Raw genomic sequence first — 24981 nt, forward strand, 5'->3', positions numbered from 1 at the left:
TGACATAAAAAGTAAGGAAAACTTTTTTACTAATAAAATGTTAAATGTAGTATCGAAACAGTGTTCATTTTTTTAATATACTGTTCACTATCCAGTCTAAATGATCTATACTTGGAAAATAAGCTGCCGAACAGCCCATTTTAGTGCATCTGCATATATCCAATGTTTAAACTTGCAGTATTTTAGTTATAAGGGGTGTTTCAGCTTGGAGTACTTTATAAATGAGGCTCAATACAGGGCAGCTAATGAAAACAGAGATTGTTGGTCTTAAATGAATAGCCACAAAACACTGCTTTATTTCAAAGGGATAAAGAAAGGTTGATAAATGGTCAGGTGTCTATTTCCAGCATGTAAAACCATGCAGATATCATCAATGCACCTTGGAATAAAAATAAACAAGAAATAAACGAGAGGAATGCAGGATATGGGCCATTTGAAACAATGTTATAAGAGCTGTAGCCATTATTGACCTTGAGCCCAAAAAACTGAAAAGTTGTTGAATTAAGGCGTTCGTTCAGTCGCCTTTCCAAAGGTGATGTGTTGTGTTCAACGCTTGTTCAGTTCATAGAAGAGCAGGCGCCCTGAGTCTGTGTCATTCTGAGCGGCTGCTTCAGCTTTCCAGGAAAGCCGTTTACCAGGAAAGTCATCCGGCACGCATTACTGGCGAAACCGGGCTGCTTCCTAAAAACGTCACACGGCACAGAAGCGTCGTGGGCTGTTTTTTCCACCCGTTTTCGGAGAAAAGCCTGCCTGCTGCGCTCGGATTGGCTGGGGATTCACAGTTCGCCGTTCTAGCAAATCCCGCCCTCCTCGGATTTCTCAACCGCTCGAATTACTCTGCCAATCGCAGCGTGAAGGGGGCGGGGCTCCTGGCTGAGCTCGAAGCAGGTGGGCGTGGTTTGTCGGAATACGGGTGGTGATGGGGGCTGACAGAAGGGAGGGAAGCGTTCTTCGGCGAGCCAATGGAAACGCAGCTGAAGGTCGCGAGCGCAGTTCTACGAAGCGAGGCGCGCGGATTGTAGGCTCAAGCCGTGCACGCGCGCTTGATCTAACGCAAACACACACACACACACACACACACACACACACACAGAAAAAAGCGAGGTTTCTGGGAATTCGATTCCCGGAACGGCCGTCCGCTCGCACCTCGCGAGGGCGATACGTTTACAGAAAAAACGCTTTTTCGCCCAGCTTTCTCTCAGAAACACAGCAAACTGTCGGAGCGCCCGCTCGTCGTTTCTGAAGCGACTGTGTCAACATTTCGGCTACTTTTCCTCGTTTTCTTCCCCCGCAACTCTCTCGGCGCCGACAGCTCGGAAAGCGGCGTCGTTTAAGATGTCGAGCGCTTTTCTTCATCCGTGATTCGCTTTTGTCGCCATATTACGGAGGGGGACAATGTCAGCAGCAGCCGCGGCGGCTTTGGCTCTGGAGCGGACTCCGCGTAGCGGTCATTCTCCGATGTGCTGGAGTGATTTAGGCTGTCACCGGGGGGACAGCTCGTGATGCTCTGCTGTGTGCGAAGGTAAGAAGTCCCGCTCAGCCGTTCCCATTGTTCCCAACAAAGTAGACACACACAGAGGAAGTTCCACCGTTTTTAATGGTGATAATTACAGTTAACCTGCACGTATTCCCTGTTCTGACTTACCCCACTGTGGCAGTGTTTTAAAGCAGAACATTTTGTCCTCACTTTTTATATTTAATTTTATTTATTTATTTATTTATTTATTTGCGGACAAGAGGAAGAAAACGAACAGCCTAATATTATAATACAATATCATAATAATATCTCTTAATAAATAAACATATACAGTCGAATATTAATGTTATATATATATATATATATATATATATATATATATGTGTGTGTGTGTGTGTGTGTGTGTGTGTGTGTGTGTGTGTGAGTGTTATGAATATTAAAAGTATAAATTATTAAAATTATTTAAAATATAATTATTAAAATATATAATATTCATATTTATATATATTAATAGATAATATATATATTTATATATATAGATAGATAGATAGATAGATAGATAGATAGATATTATAGATAGATATAGAAATATTATTGGTATTTCATTGATCACAGATAAGTATTGTAAAATAATTAATCTTATTAATATTAGCTCCTCAAATCTATAGCCTAAAGTGTAATCAGCAACAGATGTTAGCAGTAGTGTTAAAAGCAGTCACTCCACCATCTTTAAAATAATCTTTGTGTTTTGGCCCATTTGAGAAGCTCACAACATTGAGAGCTTTTAAAACTAAGCAGCCGTGCTTCTAAAAAAGCCGGGCCTCCTCAGGTAACCTGTGCAGTAGGTCTGTATGAGTAACTCTAACGTTCTGTACTGTTGTACGTCTTGCGTACGGCACATTCTTATATCTAAGGTTCTGTCTGTGTCTGGCATATTTAGTCCACCAGATTTCTGACAGGCTGTCTTTGTAACTGGCTTATCTCACAGATCTTTCCTCTGTATAATCCCAGTGCCTCAGTTTAATCTTACTTGTAAACTTGCACTATTTGTTTTATAACTCCACTATCCGGTGCAGTCCAGAGGAGGATATGTGCTCTCATTTTAAGCCTTGGTTCCTCTCAGTGTTTCTTCCTCACACTCAGGCAGTTTGGCAGCTTTTCCTGCCCCGGTCGCCTTCAGCTCACTCATTGCAGATTTCTGTAAAGCTGCTTTTGATAATGTCTATTGTTAAAAAGGTGAGAAACAAATGATGTTACTGTAAAAGCAAAGCGCCTCAAATAAACAATTCCTTTAAGCTTTAATTAATAAAGAATAGTCTAAAATATTACTTAATGGAATAGTTATGAGAGGAATGTGCCCAAGTCTGACACATCCGCCCATGAATCTGTGTGGTTACTTCTCAAGGTTTGTTTAATGGGTGTTTTTTGCATCTCTCAGTACTGTTGTTTCTATCAATATGTTAACTAAAATCCTTTCCTTCTTTTCAAGCGCTCCATTGCCAGGGCCGTTCTCAGCAATGGTTGCCGGGGGAGTGAGAGTTCAGAACGATGGGGCGGGGTCTGAAGGCCGTTGTAACCAGCTCATCCCTGTACAGTCCGTCTCTCCTCAGTCATGGGATCCAACAGAGGACCTAGGCTGCATCACTGCTACATTTCAGCACCTGCATGCCTCAGGTACAGCACAACTGCCTTGCATGCAATCATCAGGGCCAGTTTTCTTCTTTTCACATATGTACACAAATGTAGACATCAGAAAATAACTGGTAAATAAGGTCATGATTTGGCTAGGAGGTTTGTCCACTGGCCCAGCTTCTCTAACTCCTGTTTGTTCATTTAAAAAAATATGAGTCAATACCTGTCAGTTCAATGCAGTACTTATTTTCAGTCTAAACTTCTCATCAGCTAATTATTAAAGTCTTCTTCACTAATCGGCCTAGTTGGATTACTCGTGGTAGACATTAATCATCTGTGGATTTACTTCTCATTGTCCTATATCTTTACTATTGGCATTCATTAGCCTTCAGTAGCTAATTAGTTCAGGATTTGTTGTGTGAGTCAGATGGTTTTATAGCAGGGAAAGGGTTCCCCAGGACTTGGCTCAAGAGCTACTAGACTATCTGTTAGGGGTGTAAAAATGCATTGATGCATCATTTGGAGAAAAATAGTAAATAGTAACATTTTACTGATTATAATAACATTAAAAAACAATGCACTCATAACTGGGGAAAAATAACCCCTTAGGCTATTTTTCAATGTAAAAGTCACAATAAAGCTTAGTGTATTTTACTGCCCCAGTGTTTACTTCAATCATATTTGTTTGTTTTTTTTTATTCTGCATCATTCTGAAATTATCAAATCATGGTGAAATTTGAGATTTCATAATGCCTCAGAATTGGATCATAGTGTTGTCAGGAATACACTTCCCTAATGTAAAGCTGTCTCCTTGATTTTGCAGGTTGGTACTGGGGGAGCATTTCAGCCAGCGAAGCAAGGGATGCTTTGGCAGGTGTGGCCGAGGGGACATTCCTGGTGCGGGACAGCAGTCACCCACACTACTTACTCACCCTGTCAGTGAAGACAGCCCGGGGTCCCACCAACGTGCGCATCGAGTACAGCAGAGGTCACTTCCGCTTGGACTCTAGCTCCCCTGCCTGCCCACGGCTGCTCTCCTTCCCCACTATGCCCGGCCTAGTGCAGCACTATGTGGGTGCCGGTGGGAGAGATGACAGGGGCAAGCCAGGGGAAGATGCTTCAGTGGCACTTAAGGACAGCGCTATCCTGCTGAAGCTCAGGCAACCTCTCCACAGGCCTAAAAGCTTCCCTAGCTTACAGCACCTCACGCGGCTCACAATAAACAGGCACACAGCCTGTCCAGCACAGTTGCCCCTGCCACGCCTGCTGTTGCTCTACTTACAAGACTATCCCTTCCAAGTATAATGAGGAGCTTGGCTTCAATCTAGAGTGCTAACTGGACCGCATGTCTATGCTCTCTCCTGGGAGATACTGGACAAGCACTCTAGAAGATGGAGTTTTGGAATAGTGTAACGATGGTGTCCATGCATAGTAGGATTATGGGTGGGTGGCTGAAGCCTGGCCACTCATAAAAGTGGGTGCTAAAATGCACTGTGACAGCTAATTGTTACGACAATCAGGCCTAAAACCGGTGCTACATAGGCAAACTGAGCACATTTATAGTGCACCACTGGTCACTTATAACCAATCTGAGATTAGATACCCCTCGTCTAGCAGACGAGTGTAGCAGAGTGCCTCAATGATTCCACAAATTTACAGACGACATTTTCTATTACAGTTGTAGCAAACAAAATATGTATCTGCCTTTTTAGTCATGCGTAATTGTTCATATTTAATGTATTTATTGATTAAGACTATAGCACAAACCTTGACAAAGTATCAACTTTGACTTTCAATACTGAAATTTGCTCCATGACCATCAGCTGTTCACCATGCCAAACATTTGATGTAGCTTATTGCTCTGGAGTACAGCCTGGACCCTGTGACCTCGGCACTCAGTATTCTAAAATTCTGGAGTTCTGAAGGATCTGAGTGTGTTCTGGCATTCTGATAGCAAGCACACTTTTAGTTTTTTAGAAAACAACTGGACTGACCCCTCCTTTTGTTCGGACTGTCTATGGAGAATTGGCTGAAGTCAGCTATGAAAAACTGCTTCCTGCATCCAGTTTCCAAATGAACAATATTTGTTCACATGAAACACAATGCAACTTTACAAGGACTTCATCGAGTTTATTCTTGAATGTTCTGTTTTGTAAATATTTGTTTTTTTAGTAAAACAAGACATTTCTATGCATTCTTGTGTTTTTCAGTCTTTGTTTATTTTTCAACAGAAACATACAGAATAACAAAGCACATTAAATATAACTGATCTTCTAATGGATGTTCCTTCACCAATATAATGTTATCCTTTACATTTCATCATCTAGCTCACTCAGCTAGAATGAAATCTTACGTACTGTTTTAGAGTATACACAATATTCAATATTTCAAATATTCCTATTCCAAAGAACATACATTTTTATGGATACACACAATACACAAATATACAAACATTCATCCAAGCTTACAGTCATTGAGGAGGGGATCAGGGGATGTTTTCAGGAGACATAATACCCGAGTTGGATTCCATGAAGTGGCCCTGAAAAAGCCTCTTAGTGGGATTACAGCCAGAGACACTGCAATTAATACATCAGTATAAACTATACTCGCTCTGTCCAATATACATACAGCCAGATATGCAACTGGAAACACACAAACAAGCTCACATTAACACTTGAAATACACATGTGCTGTCACTGGCCACTTTATTAGATACTCCTACCTTGTAGCTCCACCTTGCTGGAGTGCAGTTAGATACTGTAGCTCAGCTGTTGATGCATTAGTCCTTCATCAGTAGTACATTTCTGACCACAGTTACTCTGTCTTGAGAACCGCTCTCCAACTAGCAGTGATGCTGAAAGTATAAAGAAATATTACAGCAAAAAAAAACCCACTCTTTTTGCCCTGAGTCGACCAGCTAAGACATACACTATATTACCAAAAGTATTCACTTAGCCATCCAAGCTATTGAATTCAATCACTTCCATAAAATATCTTTACATTAACAGTAATTAACATTTTTGTATTCTCCTGTATTTTTGTATGGATTTTTTTATCTATACAATCTCCTCAGAAATACACTATATTTTCACTATGAAAAGTATTCAGTCACCCATCCAAATCATTGAATTCAGGTGTCCCAATCACTTCCAGGCCACAGGTGTATAAAACCAAGCACCTAGGCCTGCAGACTGCTTCTACAAACATTTGTGAAAGAATGGGTTGCTCTCAGGAGCTCAGTGAGTTCCAGCATGCTACCATGATAGGATTCTACCTGTCCAGTCGTAAAATTTCCTGGCTACTAAATATTCCACAGTCAACTGTCAGTGGTATTATAACAAAGTGGAAGCGATTGGAAATGACAGCAACTCAGCCACGAAGTGGTCGGCTACGTAAAATGACAGAGCGGGGTCAGCGGATGCTGAGGCACATAGTGCACAGAGGTCACCAACTTTCTGCAGAGTCAATCACTATAGACCTCTAAACTTCATGTGGCCTTCAGATTAGCTCAAGAACAGCGTAGAGAACTTCATGGAATGGGTTTCCATGGCTGAGCAGCTGCATCCAAGCCTTACATCACCAAGCGCAATCTAAAGCGTTGAAAAGCGTGGTGTAAAGCACCACCACTGGACTCTAGAGTCTACTCTGCTCTCTGGAGTGACGAGTCACGCTTCTCCATCTGGCAGTACGATGGGCGAGTCTGGCGTTTGGTGGTTGCCAGGAGAACGGTACTTGTCTGACTGCATTGTGCCAAGTGTGAAGTTTGGTGGAGGGGGGATTATGGTGGGTTGAGCTAGTTTGGTGTGGAAGAACTTGACTGGCTTGCACAGAGTCCTGAGCTCAACCCGAGAACACCTTTGGGATGAATTAGAGCAGAGACTGCGAGCCAGGCCTTCTCGTCCAACATCAGTCTCCGACCTCACAAATGTGCTTCTGGAAGAATGGTCAATAATTCCCATAAAAACCTTGTGGAAAGCCTTCCCAGAAGACTTGAATCTGTTATAGCTGCAAAGGGTGGGCCGACATCATATTAAACCCTATATTTAAGAATGGGCTGTCACTCAATTTCCTATGCTTGTAAAGGTAGAATACTTTCAGCATTTAGTATATCTGATATCCAGAATGTACTTGCACTGGAGCTACAATGCTAATGCAGCTAAAACAGGAAAATGTGTGATACCGACATGCAATTTGCACAATGCTAGTTTGTGGCTATAAACCGCTGCTATATTTTTAGCAACACTCTTGTAGTTCAAGTAGAAAACTAAGATAAAACTTATTGGCCAGTTTATTACATTTGGGACAATGGGACACTTTTATGGACTATTTTCATTCAAATGTCTCGTACACACCTCTCTTTTGTGAAACCTTTATCGTAAAACAATGTTTTAAGTATTAAACTTATTAGAGACCATTTTATTTAAAAGCTTGCTGTGGCGTAGCTTTTATATACAGCTCAGACTGGCTCCTATCACCACTGTTTGCTTTGGGTTCTCTCTAATATAGTATTTCACATCAAATCACCCTGAAAAGCTTTGCTTCATTATACAGAAATAAAACATTCGGAATTACGTTTTAAATGAATCGTATTTTATTGAAATTCTGACAAGTTGGAGTAACGGTGAAATTCAGAGAAAATTCAGAGAACGCAACACTGTAAAACCTTTTTATTATTTGTCTACTGTTTTAAGAAATACCTATTATAGTTAGTCAACTGAAGAAATGCAGAATATTTGTAACTTCTGTTCTTTTACTTTGAAAATCCGCCGAAAGCCCTGAACACGCTGACTTCACGCTCCGCTGGCTTCCCTTAAAAAACAAAGCTAGGAGGAAGTTCTCGGTTCCTGACGCCTCGGTGTTCAACTGTTGACTAAATTTATTTTTAATTTAACCACTTTTGCGCAGTGTCATGTGAAATTGTTTAATATTTGTATTATATATTTGTAATATCCGCTGTCAAGTTTGAAAGTTAGCGTAGCAGTCCAAGTCGCTAACTCAGCTAAGGTTGGTCAGTTCAGTCACACCAGCCGAACTTTTAACCCGAGTTCTTTCAGCTTTTCGCGAGTTGAAAACTGCCAGGTCACATTCACGTTACTGCAGTGGCTAAGAAACAGCAAAGCGCTAAGTCGGAGGCCCAGGTTACTGGGTCTTGGTGAGGGTAGGTTAGCTATCTCTGTCGTGTATTTACAATGTAGCTAGCTTAGCTACTCGCTAGCCTGCCAGCTAGCGTTAGAGCAGTCATGCAAAGGGTGGTTAGTTGTTAAGTTTCGGCTGGTTCAGTGGAGGTGGTAACATAAAATGCTGCAAATAATAATTACACAGATGTGTGAACACCGGGTCTAGAGACCTTCTTTGTCTCCAGTTCTACTCTAGGTAAGTTGTAATGGAGTAAAACGTGCCCCTCGCCCTGGGTTAGTGTTGGGATGTATTAGTAGCATTAGGATGGATTCAGTATTGCGCCGTTCTGTGACATCAAGCTAAATTGGCCAACATTAGCTAGTAAGGCTAGTAAAGCCAAGCTGTCAGGGCAATGGAAAAACCCTTTCAAACCTGACTAACTTCCTTGTTAGGTGTGTTTTGTTCTTTTTCTACTCTTAAAATTATAGAGAGAGGCGTCTCTATATTGTGCGCATTAACCTAATCCTGATCACCGTGAAACACCCATTATAAAGTTAACATCTTGGAGAAATATGTCATTTATTTATACAGGATTGATAATGCACTAAATTAGTGCCGCAGTGTCGCCTAAACGTTGTTTTCTTCCAGAGTGCAGGAAATACATCAGAAAATCATCAGTTTGAAGTAGAGGTGGGCGATATGGGAAAGAAATCAACATTAAGATACTTCAAAAAATGTTTTTAGGGTACATGATATGTCACGTCATTTTTTTTTACATTCACAAGTTGAAATAGACGAAATGGTGCTACATTTAAAAATACAATCAAAACTTGATGAAATGATTTAATATTACAGATATTATTCTACAATAAATTCAATAAGCCTGGATCAATTATGCCATCTTTCTATTAAAACATGCAGCTGGGAAGTGTTTTAAAGTACTGGTGATGTTCATGATATTCAAAGAAAATCATATTGTGGCATTTAATGTAACTTAATATGATAGTGATAAATGTTGTCATATTGATGCCAGTTCTGGTGTAGCTGATATTTCAGCATTGATATAGTGAGTAGTGTGAGTCAGTTGCCAGAGCTTTCTTGGTTTCTTTCTAACTTCCTTTCAGTGTCATACACTTACAAGCCTATCATGTTTGCATGTTAGACGTGTGACATATAATAATTCATCATTCTTCATTATAGAAAGGAGTCTATGAGTTTCAGTTTTAGCTGTTTACATATGTTTCATATTGCTGTTGTCGGAAGAAAACCTCTTATCTCCATTTTTGCTCTTTACACCGTGTGTATTTAATCAAGAATGGACCAAAAGAAACGACCTAAACTGACTTGGAAAAAAGTCTGGTTCCATTAACTTGCAATAAAAGTAGAGTAGGTTTTTTCCTTCTCCTGTAAAGTTACCATTTTAGAGATACAAGGTTTTCTTCTGACAACAGCGATATGATTGTTGGCCTAATATTGAGAGTATACTGATAGCAGTGTTGGTGGTGTTTCCTGGACTAAAGGCATATAACTAGGAGGTCACATCACCAAAGTGCTGATGTGTCTTGGGACAAAATGAATGAATCATGTCTGTGAAATGCCTGCGTAAAACATTTCCACGGACAACAATGGTAAAATAACATTGTATGTAACCCAGTGTGTATAGAGTCAACATCTGTTTGCTGAATTGCCTCATATGACTGCCCATGCCTGCACAAATTACTTCCAGTAAATGTGTCTTTGTTTTCAATGCAAACAACAGCTGAATTCCTTTTTTTTCTCCCTCCCTTTTGTTTAGGGAGTGGGCTGTGTCTAATATTAGCTGTTATAGGAGATGAGTCAGATGACCTGACTGGAGGTTCTTGAGACCTTCGTATTTCAACAATGTCAAGAATAGCATGGTATCAGGAAAAGGTGAGAATTCCTGTCTGTTTGTTGACTGTAAGTGCATATTGAAATCTAGTCTAATACTTATGTAATATTTCATAGATTGGAGCCTATGATCAGCAAATATGGGAGAAGTCTCTGGAGCAGGCTGAACTGAAGGTAGGAGGAAGTTTATAAGTTCTGTGGAAGGCTAAATAATGTTCCCTGCATGCCGTTCTGAAATAAAAACTGACTCTGATGCTCCTATGTAGGGCATTAGAAACAAGCCGAAGAAAACTGGCCACATTAAACCTGATCTCATAGATGTTGACCTGGTGAGAGGTGAGTTTCTGCTGGAGGATCATTGTTGATATAAATTGTCTCCTCATGCCGATCTAACCTGTTTTGCTTTCTTTCGCTTCCATAATGTTATGAGTAGGTTATTAGAATGAGAAACTCCTAACCAGAGCTTGTTTGGAAAAGATAAGAAATACATATTACTCAGTGTTTTGTATGTAACCGCTTCACAGAATGTCTTCTCTTTCAGGCTCCACATTTAGTAAGGCCAAGCCTGTGAGCCCATGGACTGCTCTTACCCGTAAAGGCCTGGTCAGGGTTCTCCTCTATCCTTTCTTCTTTAAGTGGTGGATCCAGGTCACCTCCAAATGCATTGCCACCGGAATTCTGCTGCTGTACTTTCTACAAGGTAAATACTCAAGCCACAACACAAAGAACAAAACACTTAACATAATGCTTTGTCAAAAAATCTAATTTGCACAATTTTCCCTTTACCACAGTTGTAGTTCATCAGCCAAGACATGATTGCAGTGCAAGTTTTTCTTCTTTAGTTTAAAACTGGAGTGGAGAGGCTAATATTGCTAATAAAGCCACATAAGCCACACAGAAAAATCCTGCAGCTTCTTATAAATTACCTTTTTATTTCTCACAAATATTAAGGTTTATGAGCCACACATACACAAGAACCTTATAAAACACTTTCAAATATACTAGGCTAGGTTTTTATTATTGATTTTGTAACGGACGTGACATAAGAGTGCATTAAGTTTAGCAGAAGGAGAAGTAAAAATTTTGTGTAGCATCATATAATATAGTGGATTTCAGAAAACACAGTTGCTCCCTTTTCCCCTGCACCATTTTGCCTTAGAGGTTTTGTTGAAAAAAGGGACTGAATATATTTCCACAATGTTTCCTTCACAGTGGCAGCTGTTGTGTTGTATATAGATGTGCCTTCTGCCGCTGCTAGTGAGGTGGTGGGTCCAATGTGCCTGATGCTGTTACTGGGAACAGTACATTGCCAAATAGTTTCCACAGAATCCTGCCGGAGCTCTGATGGTAGTCCTGTGACCAGCCCAGTCACAAGTCAAACTAGCAGTCGGGCTACGAGCCCTGTTCGCAGAAAGAGGTGAGTTGGGTGTGTTGGGTGTTTTTTATCTTCTTCTTCTTTCGGCTGCTCCCTTTAGGGGTCGCCACAGCGGATCATCTGCCTTCATCTTGCCCTATCCATTGCCTCCTCTACTTTCACACCAACCATCTCCATGTCCACCTTCACTACATCCGTAAACCTTCTCTGAGGTCCGACTCTTCTCCTTCTGCCCGGCAGCTCCATTTCCAACATTCTTTGACCAATATATCCACTATTCCTCCTCAACACATGTCCAAACCATCTCAACCTGGCCTCTCTGGCTTTATCTCTAAACTGCTCCACCTTCACTGTCCCTCTGATCTGCTCATTTCTAATCTTGTCCAGCCTTGTCACTCCCAACGAAAATCTCAGCATCTTCATCCCCGCCACCTGCAGCTCAGCCTCCTGCCTTTTAGACAGAGCCACAGTCTCCAAACCATACATCATAGCAGGACGCACTACTGTCTTGTAAACCTTCCCTTTCACTCTTGCTGCTATCCTTCTGTCACACATCAGCCCTGACATCCGTCTCCACCCACTCCATCCTGCCTGCACCCTCTTCCTCACCTCTTTTTTGCACTGTCCATTGGTCTGGATGGTTGACCCAAGATATTTGAAGTCATCCACCTTTACAGCCTCTACTCCTTGCATCTTCACCTTTCCACCTGCCTCCCTCTCATTCACACACATGTATTCCGTCTTATCTCTACTGACCTTCATTCCTTTCCTCTCCAGTGTAAACCTCCACCTCTCCAGATTCTCTTCCACCTGCTCTCTACTCTCACCACAGATTACAATGTCATCTGCAAACATCATGGGGTGTTTTTTTAGCTGCAAAACCTTTTTCACACATAGTTTGCAAAATTTCGGGTTTTGTGACATTTGTCAAATTTGGTAGGGATACATGCATTTAATCACTTTCATGTTTACCTCTAATTTTATTTTAACTTTTTCTGGCCTATCATACTATCATCCAGATCTGTCCTTCACTTATGATCTGGATAAATTTTAATTTGGAAAACAGATTCATGTTCAAAGCCATTGTAAATTGGTTGATATATGCACACCTATGACTGCCTTACAACAAAAGACTTCTGTATTACTGGGCCAAAAAAGTTACTGTGTGGTTGATGGAGTAATATTAAATTTTATTCTGCTTACATGGACTATGTAATTGTTCATGCTCATGCTGTAATGTAACTATAGTACCTTAGAATAAGTTGTACGTTGTAAAAAGCATTAACTTTTTGCATTTACAGTTTTACATGTGAAGAGTTGGCACTACAAGAATTTGTGGAAATATTTGGGGAAATTACACAGGTCCTTTATCCTGTACAAATCAGAAGAGATTCCATGACCTCCTCCAGTAGAACTAATACAGCTTAAATAGGGATAGAGAATAGATTTAATCATAGCCTTATACCACCATTTATCTCCAAACTGAGACAAAACTCAGTAATCATAGCCTTATACAACCGTTTACCTCCAAACTCCAACAAAATTATTTTATACAGATAAACAATAATCATAGCCTTATACGACCATTTACCTCCAAAACTGTATTTTATACAGATAAATAGTATGGGTTGAAACCAGTGTTAACTAAAGTAAATTATTGAATAGAAAATTTATGAATTGCCACCATTTTATGTTAATACAGCAACATAAGGAATATAAAGCTAAGTAGCTGCTCCCTCAGGCTGAAGTTAAGTTGTGGAAAGCGGAGATCTATGCAGGTTTCAGGAGGTCTGTTTGGTTTCTGTAGGTTTCTGTAGTTTGTAGAAAATTATCAAATTATTACACAATGAAGAAGAGTGTTTGGATAAAGTTTATTCTTTGTGTGAAGGCAATGTTTTTTCTCTCTCTGCCTCCAATAAGTTTGGCATCTCTAAACTCAGCTGTAGTGTTTTTGCAGCTGGGATCAATTTTGTTTTAAATCTTTTAAATTTAACCAGGACTGTTTCTAATTGGTTTGTGAGCTAACATGCTAATAATTTATTTTCATTCTGTATCATTATTAAGAATAAAAGTAGCGAAGTAGAAGTACTTAAAAGAAAAATCATGAAATTCTATAAAACTAAAATAGTGCACCACTTGTGCAGTTGTTCATGTGACTGAATCCCAAATTGAAATTAGCATCGTCATCACGGTGAGCAAACTGCTTACAAAACAAAGGGTTCTGCATTAAGTAGTTCTATAACATATTTATTATTGTATTACATGACAAAATCGTTAATGAAATGACAGCAATAAACAGTGATTAGCGACTGAACATTCTTGCTGTCTTTCAGTCATCCATGGTTACATGGTAACAATGACATTCTCTAAAGAAACTACTCTAAAAATAGTTATTGTTCCTAATTATTATTCATAATAAGTTATTTTGATGTTGTTTGTCATTTTGTGAAAGCAATAAGCCTCTTTTGGACATGCATTACAATGATTTTATTAAACTGCTTTGCTCCATACATTGTTTGATGTGTTTTAGTTGAAGCTTGTAAAATAGACATTTATTTTCTTGTGTCCAATTTGAGGTTCAAAGGCCTGGTTATTGTTTTTGCTGTGTTCCATAGACAAAGAAAGGGTAGAGCAGTGAACAAAGCCAATGATGGAGATGGAGGAACAGCACTTAAATGGCACCTTAAAGAGAACCAGCGATTCTATGAATCCGAGAAAAGCCGGGTAATAAAATGATCTTTTATTGTAACATATGAATACTTAAGGGTCATTAGTATAAAATCTGTTTGTTTGAGAAGATAATAGCAGATGGCAAATGAGTGATTAAGGGGTCATTAATATGGAAACTGTGTAAGAGATAACAGCTCTAAAGGCAGTGTTTGTCAAAGTCTGAATCACTGGAAAGTGGACAGCATAAAGCAAATTGATGGAAAATATTCCAACTGGTTTCAAAATGGGGATCAGTATTAAATTGCCTTGCTCTTATGAAGTTACTGGAGTCTTTGTCTTGTTTGGCACAGAACTCCCAGAGGCAGTCAGTGGACAGGCTGTCTGAGGATCTTTCCAGTGAGGAAGAGGAAGGTGAAGATACAGAGCAGGCCAGAGGAAAACTTATTCCACCTGTTCAGGCCAAACCTGCTCCTGGTCTCAGGAAAAGGCTTTGCATTGCCAACAAGGGCTCCTCTGCGCACATCAAACAACATCAAGTTACAGCAAACAGAGTATGTTCATAAGAAATTAGCAGACCTTATTTTCTGTCTAAATGAAACCAGTGGTGTTCTGCAGTGTGGCTATGCAGTATGAAATGTTGGTTGGGATTAGTAAGGTTGTTTGATTTATGTTTCTGTCTGCTTGGCAGTAGATCAAATCAAACCACGTTTATTGTCACATCACATTTACACAAGTGGAAAGTGTGTGAAAATCTTAGGTGCGTAGCCCACTTAGAATTTAAATACAAAAATATTTATATACATGTAAGAAGAAATTGAAATTGAAATTGAACAGACAGACAGACAGCAACTCTGAATATACACAATATCTTGGTCTTGGTAATGCCCTAATTTCCATTCATAGTTCTTGTTTCTTCAATTACAAAATTCAGTATCTAGTAAAGTACTGTAGTCTGTCTGAAAATAAGTGTAGACAACAGCTGTGTGTAGTTAAATGTCTTTTGTATGGTCAACAACAGGAAGCAGGTAATGTGACAACGGTCACCACAGCAACACCACTGGAGGTGAAGAACCTACGGCCATCAGAAGATTCTCGGCCTGCCTCTGACTCGGACGACATACTTTGGGAAGAGCTTCTGCAGGGTTCTGACTCTGCCTCTTCAGCAAGCACTGATAGTGGGGAGGAGGAGCTTCACTGTCATAACCATGCCCTCTCTCCACCTACTATCCTCACCAGTGATGAAGATGAGGCCTTCTCACAGGTTAGTCCAGTATATGGATTTGTGGTTTGACCCAGTATAGACATTTTGCTGACAATTTCTTTATCAACCCTCTTTTGCTATAAGTGTGATATCACATTTATAACCAGGGTGAATAACCATAGTATACCACTTTTAATAGTGTTTCTTTAAGACGATTGCAGAACTTCTATGCATTTGGAGAGTGGGGACAATTTGCTGGATTACAGGTCTCATTGTTATAGCTAGTGTTTAATGCTCTAAGGTGATGATGAGGAATGTTCAGTGGTCAAGGATGGTAAGGAGTATAGTGGAGTAAAGTATATGTTCTCTCCCAGCACCAGCTGTCATGGCTACAGGCCTGCCATCCTTCTAAAGACCGCGTCAGTGCCATCTTCTGGGAAAAGGGCGAGTGCAAGAAAGCCGACATGTCTGTACTGGAGATCAGTGGCATCATTCTCACTCGGGCAAGTTGATACGCTGATTGTCATTCCGTGCCTTTTTCTGTAATTAAGAGTTGTGTTCTCTGTGAGAAGGGAAAAGGTACAGCAGTATGTACTAGCGTCACCTGTAAGGTGTTCGATCCCTGCTTAAAAAATACAGTTAGGGATGGTTAGGATCCAGTGGTGGCACGTGCAATCAATCCTTTAGATCAGATAGTTGCTGCAGTTTGCAACTCTTTGCTTTTGGTCCAGTTAAGTTGATCTCATTTACCTGATCTTTTTGAAGCCTAGATGACGATTTCCCCTTATTAACCCTTAGAAGAGGTGTGCAAAGTGATGTTTTTAAAAAATTTTTTACACTTGTAGGTCAGTGAATCAAGTGGAGCAATTCTAAATATTCAGTCTACACCATATTTGCAGTAGAAGGGGAAATAGTTTATGATTTTATTAGAGATCCATCATTTTCCTTTACCCTTTTTAGCTTGCTTTTTTTACCCTAATGAATATGAAATGTAAATGTTATTAATTATGTAATTTCTTGTCAGCAGCATAGCAAAATGACTTCAATATCTTTAGACTGGCTTTACACCTTCTTGAAAGTTGCACTAAACCGTTCAAAACAAAGTTTTGAAATAGAAACCGTTTTAAGTCTCTTCAGCGTATATTAAGCTTTTGAAAATTATTGTAGCCCTTAGGTTATACTTGACGCCTCACTTTTCCTGTCCTAGAACTGTTTCATTTTCTAGTACCACAGTTCATTTCCTCTGCTGTAATAATTGTCATTATTGAAATTCCAAAGGCTCTGTGTAAACCTAGAGGGCATAAAGACGAGAAAATAATGGTACCACTTCCCATGTCTATGAGCATCTATAATACATTCATAACCTTATGTAATATAATGTAATGGTATAATACATAAAGGCATAAGGCATTATAAACATGATAAAAAGATTAAAAAAAATACACTTTGTCATGTTTATTTTGCTTTCTGAATTGTAAACATAATGCAGTATAAGTAGTGTTCATATAATAAAGTTATATCATCAGTGCCAAATTCACTCCCAAAGCCAGTCCCAGCACGTAGAATATAAACGGAGACACAAGTTTCTTCAGGTGCCAGCCCCAAACAAGTCTTTTAGCCCAGAGTTATTATTATATCACAACACAGCAACCCAAGCACCCATTAGTCCCCTCCCCTGAAACCCCCTCTGACATCACACTAACCATGAAACTACTGTGGTGCCAAGTCATGGAGAGTGAGGGGCAAGTTAGAGTGCTTTCATTGTAGCGTTCTCCCTCTCCATGGTTCTAACATTAACCACTAGAAACCTTCACTTTATAACATCGCTACACTACACTAGAGTAATGCTAATTTCTGCTAACATTTTATTTGATATGTAGTGTTAATACAGCATCAAGCTGACAGTGGTGTACATTGACTTTCCCATGTTGGGTAAATTACTGATGGCACCACTAGTTTAATCTCTGACATTTAAGGCTTGTAATGTGCTCTGTATGTTGCAGTGTTTCAGTAAGTCCTTCAATAAACACTCCAGCTTGAAGCCTCACTCTTAATATTGGAGGAGGCTTTAGTGTAGTCTACCTCACTTTACTTTGAGCTGAAAAATGTATCTTACAAGCTCTGTGTTATGAACACTACTTATAATGCATTATATTAACAATTCATAATGCATAATTAGCATGGCTGTAAAAATTAATGGATTTTTATATTTATAGCCATATGATGCCTTGTTATTGCATTATATTATGTTATGAATGTGTTCATACATTCTTATAGACATTGGTATTCATATAACAGGTAACCAAAAGAAATTACCTATCAATTACCATAGCAGCAGGATAAAGAGAAGAATAAACACTGGCACAAGAAGCTGTTTATGTAGCTGTTACCAGTTAAACCAGCTGGTTACAGAAATGTTAGCTTTAGGAAACTTGTTTGTTGTCATGTATTGTTTTTATACAAAATAAAAGATTTCAGACCTTGCTTAGAGTCTATCACAAACACATTTCATGAAGTTGAGATGTTCGCAACTGTTGCAGCTGAGTTTCAGTCAAGTTGCACATAGGATCCAGGGAACTTGTGACAGTATGTAGCTTAAGCAGAATTTTTTCCATCCAAGTTTCAGACAAATGCATTTGCATGGAAAGTTCACCATGTATATCCTTAGATCTTAGAAGGTTTAAAGGTTGTTTGGTGTCCAGAGTTTGCTTTTTGTTTTTATTTTGTTTTGCAGTGAGGCTTTTAGGCTGATATAGTAGAAATCTATCACCACATAGGGAGAAAATTGTGTAAATTTTTTCAGTGAAGAATGTGTCTCATATGTGTCTTGCTGCATTGCTCTCTGTGTGCAGGTGAAGGTGGTGGAGCAGGGAATGGGCTATCTGGTTTTGGGAGGGCTGGTTACAGCCACGCTGGCCCTGCTCCCATTCTGTTTTCGTCTAGTCCAGCAGCTGGATGTGAGCCGCCTCAGCTCCATCACCCTGCATGAACTGGCCATCATGGCAGCTGGAAAACTCAGCACTGGCTCATATGCATTCTTTTTCATTACCACTGTGGAGAGAGTCTTCCTCACCGGTCTCTTCTTCTTCATGATGTGTGTCGCTGAAAGGACTTATAAACAAGTAAGTGTGCTGCTTTTTAACCCCATGAACCCTACTAGTATAGTACCAGACAAAAAAAAGAAAGCTGCTCGTTCAAATCTGCTGCATAGGAGTTATGGCGTGTGCATGTCAAGAGTATGTAAATAGAGTGGAGTGGCAGACATTTCTGTGCCTCACTCAAAGCACAAATACTATGTATTGTAGTGTTTGAGAGCTGTAGGAGTCATGCTGCCGCACCACTTGCGTCACCCAGAGGTAGTCAATGTAGGGAATGTAATGGGGGATGCAATATAATGATAAAATTCAACTGGATTTCAAGGAACTCTTTATTTTACGCCCAGTACGTTAAACTAGTCTAATATCTTTCACAGCGGTTGCTCTTTGCCAAGCTCTTCAGTCATATCACATCTGCACGAAAAGCCAAGAAATCTGAGATTCCACACTTCAGACTGAAGAAAGTGCAGAACATCAAGATGTGGCTCTCGCTTCGATCTTTCCTCAAGGTCTATCTCTATTGCTATCGTCCTACTAATAGTACATGAACTCAGGAGAGTTCAGGCTGATTCTGCTTGACTTTATTCAGATTTTTTCCATATTGTGTTTTATTCTCTCTCATACTGCCCTGGAAATAGTCTAAAATGCGTGTAGAAGTGAAAGTGCAAGAATTTGATTTTTGAAATGCGATTTCTCTCTCTATCACAGAGACGAGGGCCCCAGCGCTCAGTGGATGTCATTGTCTCTTCCATCTTCTTACTTGCACTATCCATTGCCTTCACCATATGTGCCCAGGTCAGCAATACAATCCAAGATGTTACACTTACTACTAGATTAATAGATTAATCTTGAAAAATGTATCTTCTTGGTGAATTGTTAACAATTATTTGGGAATTTGCAGTAAAATTACTTACAGTAAAATTTCATACTTACAGTAAAAGACACTCATCTATTTGTGCTTTATTATGTTTTTATGAGGGTTCCCACAGAGCCTTATAAAGTTCTAAAATTGATTTGAAATTTTTAAGGTCATATAATGTCTGAGAATGTCTTATGTTTTATTATTGTAGGTATATGACTTGGGGTTGTCCAGGCATATTTTAATGGACTGGGGATAGGCTAAAATAAGCCTGATCTAATTCATATGCTTTGTTTCATTTTTGCACTCTGGCACCGTAATCAGACATTATCCACAACCTGCAGCTGTGAGGCATATTTTAAGAAAGTAACAAAGTGGTTTAAATGTCTGCAGTTTGAAAATGCATTTATTGAAAGAAGAATGAAAGCTTGCAATATCTCCAGTGCCCGTGTGTCCAATGTGTTTGAAATAGCTGCCGTTCATCTTAATACAATGTAACCCTAAGCCTTGTAGAAAACAAAACATCAGTGAAACATTCTGCTTTATGGGCCACATCTGTTTTTAAATCAGCATTAGTAGAAATTGCACATTCAAAAGTGAAATAAAGGAGGTGCTTCTGCGTGCATGTAAGCCAGTATGAAATGATATATTCACACTATAAAATATCTATTTAAAAAATGTTTGTACATTAAACAAGTACAGAATAGTCTGCCAGCCAAAACTCTCCAGCTTTCCAACTCTCCAGGACAGGAAAACTTAAACACAGTGAGAAGAGCATACAAGGATTAATGTAATCTTGATATAGGATATATAATAGGATATACATGGTTCAGTTAAGTCCATCAGTGTCAGTAATAGTCAAAATGATTCACTTGATTACTTATATCAATAATACACTGTGGCAGTGGTTACAGAGGATATAAGGGTGTGAAAAAAAAAATGGTTCCTAGTATAAGTAGAAAATATTTGTCAATGACTATGTATCTTAAATTTTATGGCTGTAGTTGCTGCACAGTCACCACACGTTTCTGGACTGGGAGAGTAACTGGGAGCTGCTGGTGTGGGGCGCCGCTCTTCTCGTCTTTCTGCTGCGGCTGGCCACACTTGGAGCTGAAACCAACCACAAGTACAGCAATGCCTCTGTGCTGCTCACTGAGCAGGTAATCACAAACAGAGCACAGTGTCTGCTCTTGTTACTGAACATGAAAATGAAACACTTTTAGACATACAGTGGAAGACTAATAGAAAAGTTACTCATACACACATTTCCAGAATTTGTACTCTTCTCTGTTACTTAAATGTAATGAAGCAGTATTACACAGTAGTATCCTGTGCACCTGTGATTTTATTTTTTTTAAATAAGCCATCAAAAAGGCATGTCTAGGGATGAAGACTGGAAAATGCTTACTTGAAATAGTAATGATCTGCCTCCTTTGTGTACTGACAAGATACAGTTAGACAGTGATTGTACAACCCAGAGGCAAGTGATTCACTCAACCAAAAGTGAAGTAAAATAAAGAAGTGAGCCATAAGTAGGTTTTACAATGTGTTTGTTGTGACTTTATTTCTCCACCAGATAAACCTGTATCTAAAGATGGAAAAGAAACCAGATAAAAAGGATGAGCTGAGCATTGTTAACAATGTGCTGAAACTGGCCACAAAATTACTGAAAGTAAGTTTTATATCATTTACTATTTTCAGTGTTGTCACAGTGTTTGTTCTGTATTAGAAATCATATTCAGTTTTTTAACTGCAATAAATTTGGCCTAATTCTTTATGCTTATTGAGATATTTACAGATTTTTTTTTATAGTTACTATTATATTTATATTTATTAAGATTTTTATTTTTAAAAAATCCTGGTCCCATTTTCATACTTACTTTCTATTCGTACAGTACTGTACAAAGTCAGAGACCACCCTACATTTCCAGGTTCCCCCTCTGGGGAGAGTCTACTTGGACTGTCCCTGGCTTCGTACACTTGCACGCCTGCAAGTGATCTAAGACTCATTAACGGCCTATTTATATCCCGTTGTTTTCCCTGTGTGTTTGTGAAAGCTCTCTTTTACTGTCTGAGTTTCCTTGAGTTTTTTTTCTGTTTTGCGACTCCTTTTGTCTCCTGGTTTTGTTCATTTGCATCTGCCTGCATGTGTTTTGACCTCTGCCTGTAAGGACTTTCAGTATTGGACTGTCACTAATAAAGTTGCTACCAACTTAAAAGCCTCCTACATTGCGCAGTCCAAACCAGCAACTCACAGTTAATTATTTTTCAGCAGATACACAATATTTCCAAAAGTATTCGGTTGTCTGCCTTCACACGCATATGAACTTGAGTGACATCCCATTCTTAATCCATAGGGTTTAATATGTTGGCCCACCCTTTGCAGCTATAACAGCATCAACTCTTCTGGGAAGGCTTTTCACAAGGGTTAGGACTGTGTTTATGGGAGTTTTTGATCATTCTTCCAGAAGCGCATTTGTGAGGTCAGACACTGATGTTGGATGAGAAGGCCTGGTCTCTGCTCTAATTCATCCCAAAGGTGTTTTACTGGGTTGAGGTCAGGCCAGTCAAGTTCTTTCACACCAAACTTGCTCATCCTTGTCTTTATGGACCTGCTTTGTGCACTGGTGCGCAGTCATGTTGGAACAGGAAGGGGCCATCCCCAAACTGTTCCCACAAAGTTGGGAGCATGAAATTGTTTGAGTTGTTTGAGTTCCTTTCACTGGAGCTAAGGGGCCGAGCCCAACTCCTGAAAAACAAGCCCACACCATAATCCCGCCCCCCCTCCACCAAACTTTACACCTGGCACAATGCAGTCTGACAAGTACTGTTCTCCTGGCAACCGCCAAACCCAGACTTGTCCATTGTTACACCACTGCATTCAACGCTTTGCATTGAGCTTTGGCGATGTAAGGCTTGGATGCAGCTGCTCAGCCATGGAAACCCATTCTATGAAGTTCTCTACGCTGTTCTTGAGCTAATCTGAAGGCCACATGAAGTTTAGAGGTCTATAGTGATTGACTCTGCAGAAAGTTGGTGACCTCTGTGCACTATGTGCCTCAGCATCTGCTGACCCCGTCATTTTACGTAGTCTACCACTTCGTGGCTGAGTTGCTGTCGTTCCCAAACGCTTCCACTTTGTTATAATACCACTGACAGTTGACTGTGGAATATTTAGTAGCCATGAATTTTTTACGACTGGACAGGTGGCATCCTATCATGGTAGCATGCTGGAACTCACTGAGCTCCTGAGAGTGACTCATTCTCATTTCACAAATATTTGTAGAAGCAGTCTGCAGGCCTGTGTGCTTGGTTTTATACACCTGTGGCCTGGAAGTGATTGGAAGACCTGAATTCAATGATTTGGATGGGTGACTGAATACTTTTCATAGTGAAAATATAGTGTATTTCTGAGGAGATTGTGTAGATAAGAAAAAAGAAAAATGTTAATTACTGTTAATGTAAAGATTTTATTTTAAGCTTTCTTTGAGCATTTTTATTGGTCCATTTATCATGACATTTTTTTACACAACTCAAAGGTCACCTCGATGCTTAAATGATGTAGACAAATGTTCTGCTTTTTTTTTCTTGATTTTGAGAAATCAGTAACTTGTTTTTAATAGCCATTTTGACAGGAATTTAAATACATGAAAGTGATCTCTGACTTGTACAGTACTGGGTATTATTACTTATTTTACTTATTTGTATTTATTTACATATAATTTGTATGTTTCTGCTTTAAATTCATGTCTCGTTCTTGCATCATGAGAAGTATCATCGCTGTCAAACTTTTAACCTCTGCTACCTCATTTAGGAGTTGGACACACCTTTCCGTCTGTTGGGGTTGACTGTGAACCCACTTATCTACAACATTACCCGGGTGGTCATCTTGTCTGCTGTCTCTGCTGTGGTCAGTGACCTGCTGGGCTTCAATATCAGAGTGAGTAAAGGCATTTACATCACACATTTGTTTATGGCATGTTGAAGACTTATCATTGTGTACCTTTTGTCTTTGTTTTTGCACAGCTTTGGAAGATCAAATCATGATGTGAAACCACTACTCTTCCAACTCCTGGACACTGCAGAGAGGAAAAGGTCCTGCTGTCCTGCTTGAGGAGTTGGGCAGTCTTACATTCGTACACTTGTGCAGATCTACTGAGCAATTCTATGCATTCCTGTGCCTCTGTTGCCTGTGCTATACAGACATCTAGAATCAACTTAATCTTGAGTGCTTAAACATATGATTTTTGGTTCCCTGGTGCAGGTGCCTGATGCACTTGTAGATATTTGAAAGAATAATTACTTGTAGCTTCGTATTCTGTTCCAGGATTCTTGACCCATGTCTCCGGCAGGCACCAAGATTTGGGCCAGGTTACATTTACATTTCATGTAAGAGTTCATGGTCTGAGACACTCCAAGAAGTGAATTAAACATGTATACGTGAAAGCACCTGTGAAGTGCCTGAGTCAGTTGCCAGAGTTTGTTTCTAAAAATGACTGTGGAGAATGCCACTCTGGCTGATTCTAGTTGTAATGGAAATTCCTTAATGCACTTGCCAATGTTGCTGCAAACACAAGTCAGCTTGATATTACTTTCCAGCCTGTGCCCTGAATTCTCAGAAACTCTTCCTCTTCAGGTTTACCACCTGATGAGAAAGCCACATGTTTCAGACATAACCACTAAGTGCCTTGTGAATGTGTGAAAAAAGTATAGAATCTAAAGCAATGTGATCTATTTATAAGACTAAGAAGGAAACAATTGTGTAGTTTGAAGAAGACAAAGGATACTGGAGAAATTGCGTATTCGTCTCCTTGGAGGAGCGTTTCTGTCAGTTCATATTAAACTTGTCCTAGTTGACATTGGAGTTTGTTTGTTGAGTATCATAAGCTGTACTGAGAACTGGTTTTGATGAATGCTCAAGGCAGTTCTTGTCCAGCTCAGTGTAGCTGCTGTTACTGATTTAATTATGAAACATTTGTTCATCCTGTGTCTACATATTTAGTATTTATGCAGCTCCCTCATCACTACATGTTTTATTACAACTATGCTGTCACGTATGTCACAACACAAAGTAGATTTGAAGTTGGTCTTATCAATACATATAACAACCATTCTTGCTGATCATATCACTACAAATAACATCAGTTATATAAGTTTTATTATTGGACACAACAGCTACGTACAACAGCTTTATTAAACAGTATTGTTGCATATATCAATTCTACACCACTTGCATTATGTATTGCAGCCTTGCTGTTAGTCTTCTCACGATAACTCATCACTGTTGACACTGTTTGTTCATCACTACCTCTTAACAACTTTACTTTTAATTTGATAATAACAGATTTACTGCAGGTCTTGTCACCACATGCAACAGTTTTGCATGTAGTCTTATAACTACACCTAAGAGCTTTAATACAGCACTACCACAGTCTTATCACCGCATATAACCACTTTAGTGTGGATCTTATCACCACATGTAACCGCTTTAGATTTGGTCTGATCACCACATGTAACAGTTTTATATTTGGTCATACATGTAACAGCTTTAGTTTTGGTCTTATTACATGTAACAGCTTTAGTATTGGTCTTATCACCACATGTAACAGCTTTAGTTTTGGTCTTATCACCACATGTAACAGCTTTAGTTTTGGTCTTATTACATGTAACAGCTTTAGTATTGGT

At 39.5% G+C, this 24981-nt stretch overlaps 2 protein-coding genes across 2 annotated transcripts; both read left to right on the plus strand.

Moving 5' to 3' along the window:
• Window positions 1-847: 847 nt before the first annotated feature.
• Window positions 848-5303, plus strand: LOC108436161 (cytokine-inducible SH2-containing protein-like). The gene is made up of 3 exons (XM_017712488.2): window positions 848-1522; window positions 2967-3151; window positions 3933-5303. Exons 1-3 carry the CDS (start codon window positions 1503-1505, stop codon window positions 4412-4414), a joined length of 687 nt encoding a protein of 228 aa, XP_017567977.1. The 5' UTR covers window positions 848-1502; the 3' UTR covers window positions 4415-5303.
• Window positions 5304-7926: 2623 nt separating this feature from the next.
• On the plus strand, window positions 7927-24153 carry phtf1 (putative homeodomain transcription factor 1). Its single transcript, XM_017712478.2, has 17 exons — window positions 7927-8482; window positions 10023-10138; window positions 10214-10270; window positions 10363-10432; window positions 10638-10796; window positions 11309-11513; window positions 14087-14195; window positions 14492-14692; window positions 15160-15402; window positions 15717-15845; window positions 18195-18464; window positions 18815-18946; window positions 19146-19232; window positions 20301-20456; window positions 20873-20968; window positions 23111-23236; window positions 23323-24153. The coding sequence occupies exons 2-17, from the start codon at window positions 10109-10111 to the stop codon at window positions 23341-23343; spliced, it is 2091 nt and encodes a 696-aa protein (XP_017567967.1). The 5' UTR covers window positions 7927-8482; window positions 10023-10108; the 3' UTR covers window positions 23344-24153.
• The last annotated feature ends 828 nt before the right edge of the window (window positions 24154-24981 follow it).

This window comes from Pygocentrus nattereri, chromosome 21 (assembly GCF_015220715.1).
Source record: "Pygocentrus nattereri isolate fPygNat1 chromosome 21, fPygNat1.pri, whole genome shotgun sequence".
Classification (NCBI taxonomy): Eukaryota; Metazoa; Chordata; class Actinopteri; order Characiformes; family Serrasalmidae; genus Pygocentrus; species Pygocentrus nattereri.